The sequence below is a fragment of the Monoraphidium neglectum genome (assembly GCF_000611645.1).
Source record: "Monoraphidium neglectum strain SAG 48.87 unplaced genomic scaffold scaffold04351, whole genome shotgun sequence".
Lineage (NCBI taxonomy): Eukaryota > Viridiplantae > Chlorophyta > Chlorophyceae > Sphaeropleales > Selenastraceae > Monoraphidium > Monoraphidium neglectum.
The window spans coordinates 1-4,624 of record NW_014009278.1 but is presented as its reverse complement, the minus strand read 5'-3'; the positions used below and the strand labels follow the sequence as shown (position 1 = coordinate 4,624).

Genomic DNA, 4,624 nt, shown 5'->3' with positions numbered 1-4,624 from the left:
GCCCCGGCCCCCGCCGCCGCCGCCCGCGCGCCGCCCGAGAACGGGCACCCGCCCGGCGTCAGCGGCCGCACCAGCGGCCCCGTCGCCCAGCTGCTGCTGCCGCTGGCGCGGTGCCCGCTCGCAGACCCGACACCGCCGCCGGCCCCTCCGCCGCCGCCGGCCCCTCCGCCGCCGCCAGCCCCTCCTCCTCCTCCGCCGCCGCCGCCGCCGCCGGGGCCCCAGGCGTCGTAGCCGCCGTGCAGGCGCTGCACGAGCTTGCCGCGGCCGTCGACTGGCTGGGGCGCGGGCAGGCGGTAGGGCGCGAGGAGCGGGGTGCCGACGGGCTCCTGGGAGCGGATGTAGTTGAGCTCTGCCAGCACATGCTCCATCGTGGGCCTGCGCGGTTGTGAATGGGGAAACAGGAACACTGGGAGTTGATATCATGAGCAGTATTGTTGTTGGACGTGTGTGTGTGTGTGTGTGTGTGTTGTGTGCGTGTGTGGTAGGGAGGGACCCGACCTCTCGCCATGCGCGTGTGCGCATGCTCGTGCGTGTCTGTGAACGTTGGGGTGGTATATGCTCTCGCCTTGTTTACACAGCAACGCGGCCGCTCGCAAACCGCCACCTTCGCCCCTGCCGGCGCGCCCCGCAGGCCCGGCCGATACCCTGGAGCGCGATTGTGTTCGCACCTGCGGGTGGGCTTGGGGTCCCAGCACTTCATGGCCAGGCGCACATAGTCTTTTGGCGCATCATAGGGAAACTCCGGCCGCCTGTGGAGCTGCGTCACATGGTGCCCAAGCAAAGCCTGCGCGTGCGCAGCGTTGCACGGGTGCAACAAGCGGTGGGAAGGTGCAGGAGGGAGGGGACGGGGGCAGGCCGGGGCGCGCTGACGGCACGGGTGCCGGGAGGTGGCAGCAGGCTCTGGGGGGCGACTAGGGGCGGGCGTCGGATGCCGGCTGCGCAGGGCTAGTGCGAGGCGGTGGCGCACCCTGGGGATGTCTGCGAAGGGCTTCCCTCCGGTGTACAGCTCCCACCTGCGCAGCGATGATCATGTGATGGGGGACACGCGTGTGTGAGAGGGGCGGCGGGCAGTTGCATCACGCGTCGTGCGGGTGAACAAGCATGCGCGAGGTGTGGCCATCGACAGAGCTGCGCTGGTCGCACATTACGCAGGCCAATGGATCGGTGTCGCCTGAACCACTCGCGAGGAACTCCTGCAAGTTTGCGCCCTAACGCCGGCCCAGGCGGCGTCACTCACAGCACGATGCCAAAGGCGTACACATCAGCAGCCTTACTCAGGTACCCCTGCGGCCGCCACAGGGGTGTGATCCGGTCATTCTTGCGCGGCTCGGGGCGCGCAGCGATGTGCATCGATGTGCAACGATGTGCAACGATGTGCAACGATGTGCAACGATGTGCAGCGGTGTGCAACGATGTGCAACGGTGTGCAACGATGTGCAGCGGTGTGCAACGATGTGCAGCGATGTGCAACGATGTGCATAAAGGTCGCGCGTGCGCGGGAGCGCCGGGGCCCCGCCCAGACCGCCGTGCTGCTGCTGCTGCTGCCACCGCCTCTGCTGCTGCTACTGCTGCTGCTGCGCGTGTCGATTGCTGTTGACGGCAACTGAAGGAGCTGCAATCATGTCACCCATATGACCTCAGATGGGATTCCCCGCTGCTGAGTCCCCACCTCCACCTAATCTCCACACTGCAATGATGCAACCCCCAAACCACCCCTGCAAGCACCCCTCCTCCAGAACACGCCCGAGAGACAGACCCACACATGCATCACTCCCTGGGCATCACAACCCACACCCCACACAAACCCTACACAGTCATACACGCGCGTGCATGCTCACGTGCGCCCCCCCCCCCACACACACACGCACGCGCTCGTGCACGCGCACACACCCACCTTGACCAGGATCTCAGGGGCCATGTGGCTCATCGTGCCCTGAAGGATTGACCGAATGTGCAGGCGCCGCGCGTCAGACCAGGCACGCCGGGCTGCAAACCCAGGCGCAGAATTGGCACGCGTCGCCCAGCCGGTTCGACGTGTGCTCGCATCAGGGCATGACTGATCATGGACGCGGCGTGGTTGAGCCCAAGCAGGACACGACAAAACACAAAGCTCCACAGATCTCGGCGCCCCTTGTCCCTGCCCGTCCCACCTGGAATGCGTTGCTCATGTGCGTCTCAGTAAGCTCCATCTTCAGGCTCAGCCCGAAATCAGCCACCTTTGCCGTCGCCCCTCGGCCCTCCGCGCCGGCGCTCTTCAGCATCACGTTGCGCGCCTGGGGTGCGAGCGGCCGCGCCGCCGTTGGCAAGTGCATCCCGCCGACGCTTGAGGTCATGCGACGACCGAGACGCGCTTTTTCTCACATGCTCTTGCGTGCATGAAAACCCCGTCACTCACAAACCTGGGCGTGCGTGCAAACACACACACACACACACACACACACACACACACACACACACACACACACACTCTCTCTCTCTCTTGCGCGCGCATGCGCAAGGCCGAGAGAGAGTGTCCGCGCGCGAGCCCACGCGCGAGATCGTCCCGTGACGCCGCACCCTTTGCCCGCGGGCCCACCTTGAGATCAGCGTGCAGCACGTTGCGGCCGTGAAGGTGCACCATCGCGCTCGCCACGTCGATGGCCGTGTCCAGCACCGCCCTGTAGTTGACGTCCGCAAACGCGGGCCCCCCCCGCCCCCGAGCGCTCCCGGCGCCGCCGCCGCCGCCGCCGCCGCCGCCACCGCCGCCGCCGCCGCTGCGCGCGTGGCCCTGGGGCCAGTCGCCTGCCGGCGGCTCAGGGCCGCAGGCGGCGTTCTGCGCGGGGACCAAGAAGGCCCCGCCGTCCAGCGCCTCCCTGAGGCTGCCCCTGTCACAATATTCGAGCACGAGCCGCATCTCAAAGCTGTGCGCGTTGCCGTTGTGGCTGCTGCACCCGCTCTCGCCGTCCGGGCCGCTGCCGATGCCGCCGCCGCCTCCGCCGCCGGTGGGGTCGCGGGGGCTGCCGCTGCCCATGCGCAGGCGGAAGCTGCTGTTCTGCTGGCTGTCTCGCAGGGGCCGGATGTCATACGTGAATGTCTGCGGGGGTTGCGGCGCGGCCAGCAGGGGGTCGCAGGGTTGTCACCAGGGTCGCGAGTGGTTTGCCGGGACTTGAACCAACTGCCTGGTGAGCTGCGGGTGCCCCACGCTCGCACCTCTCTCTGTCTCTCTCACTCTCTCTATCTCTTACTCACACACACCCACACGCACACGCACACAGAGGAAACCCCTCTCTTGACAGGCGCACTCGCGACACGCACTCTCCCCGCACCTGCAGGATGTTGGGGTGGCTGAGCGCGCTGCTGATGGCGGCCTCCGTAACCGCCATCTTCTCGCGCTTCTCGGCGCCGCTCATCATGGCGGGCAGCAGCATCGTCTTGACGGCGACCACGCTGCCGCGCCACAGGCCCTTGTAGACCTTGCCAAACGTGCCCTCGCCCTGGAGGGTGGCCCGGTGTGGTCGTGTTCAAAGCCCGCGGGTGTGCTCAAAGCGTGGCAGGTGTGGAGGGCTCACGTCCCAACGGCCAGGTGCACGCGTAGAAGAAGCAGGGGGAGCGCCGCGCGGCAGCGGTGTGAGCAGGGGCGCAGCGACGGCGCGCATGCGCGAGGGGCGGCGCCCGCGGGGGCGTGGAGGGATCCGAAAAAAGTGCTGGTCATCCAGACCCGTCGTGCAGCATCGAATTCCCTGCTCTTGACGCCCAGCAGCCCGCCGCGGCCGGGCTCTGCTCCGCGCCGCACCGGCCACCCACCAGCAGCTCGCAGCACGTGATGTTGTCGGTGTCGCCTATGCTGACCTTGGCGCGCGACAGCTCGTGCCGCACCGCCTCGATCTTCGCCTCGTAGCTCAGGGAGGTGCGCTCCCTTGACACGCCCCGCGGCCCGAGGTCAAGCAGCGTGTGCCGCTCGTCCTCGTACGCGCCGCCGCCGCCGCCGCCGCTAGTGCCGCCGCCGCCGCCGCCGCTGTGCCTGGCGCCGCCGTCCGACCCCGTGCTGCCGCGGCCCGACCGCGCGCTCGCAGACTTCTGCAGCCGCCCCGGCCGCGGCGGCAGCGCCGCCGCCGCCGCGGCGGTGGCGTCGGGGGCGGAGCCGATGCGGCTGCCGATGGGCGTGTTCCAGGGCGTAGGGCTGGTCGACGGCGCGCCGCTGGTGCCGTTGCCCGAGTCCAGGCTGGCGGCGGCCTCGGCCTCGACGCGCGAGCGGTGGGTGCCGTGGGGGTCGAGGCAGGCGATGAGGCCGTTCATGCGGTACAGCAGCGCGTCGGCGCGCTCCTGCGGGGGGTTGTCCAGGTGCAGTGCAAGGGGCAGGGGAGGGAGGGCAGGGGATGCAGTGAGGACGGCAAGCGACGCAGCATACCGGCCGGCGCCGAGTCAGACAAGAGCAGAGGCGTTTGCGGGGGCCGACCGTCCAGACAACGCGGGCAGCGCGCGGCGCGGCGCGGGTGGTGGTCGAGCGGAAAGGGGGCCCGCTCGCCTTCTCCTCCTCGAGCCAGCGCGTGGTTCTCGCCAGCTTCTCCTTCTCCGCGGTAAGCTCCATGTTGAGGCGCTCGTACTGCTCCTTGAGGTCAGCCTCGGCCTTCGAGGTGGCAAGATG

At 68.9% G+C, this 4,624-nt stretch overlaps 1 protein-coding gene across 1 annotated transcript; it reads right to left on the bottom strand.

Annotated features, from left to right (window-relative positions):
• Positions 1–58: 58 nt before the first annotated feature.
• On the bottom strand, positions 59–4,567 carry MNEG_14242 (hypothetical protein; the record flags this gene model as incomplete). The annotated part of the gene is made up of 11 exons (XM_014037286.1): positions 59–275; positions 669–784; positions 968–1,013; positions 1,238–1,284; positions 1,523–1,603; positions 1,895–1,933; positions 2,151–2,273; positions 2,576–3,073; positions 3,306–3,473; positions 3,784–4,302; positions 4,436–4,567. The coding sequence occupies 11 exons, from the start codon at positions 4,565–4,567 to the stop codon at positions 59–61; spliced, it is 1,986 nt and encodes a 661-aa protein (XP_013892740.1).
• Between the last annotated feature and the right edge of the window lie 57 nt (positions 4,568–4,624).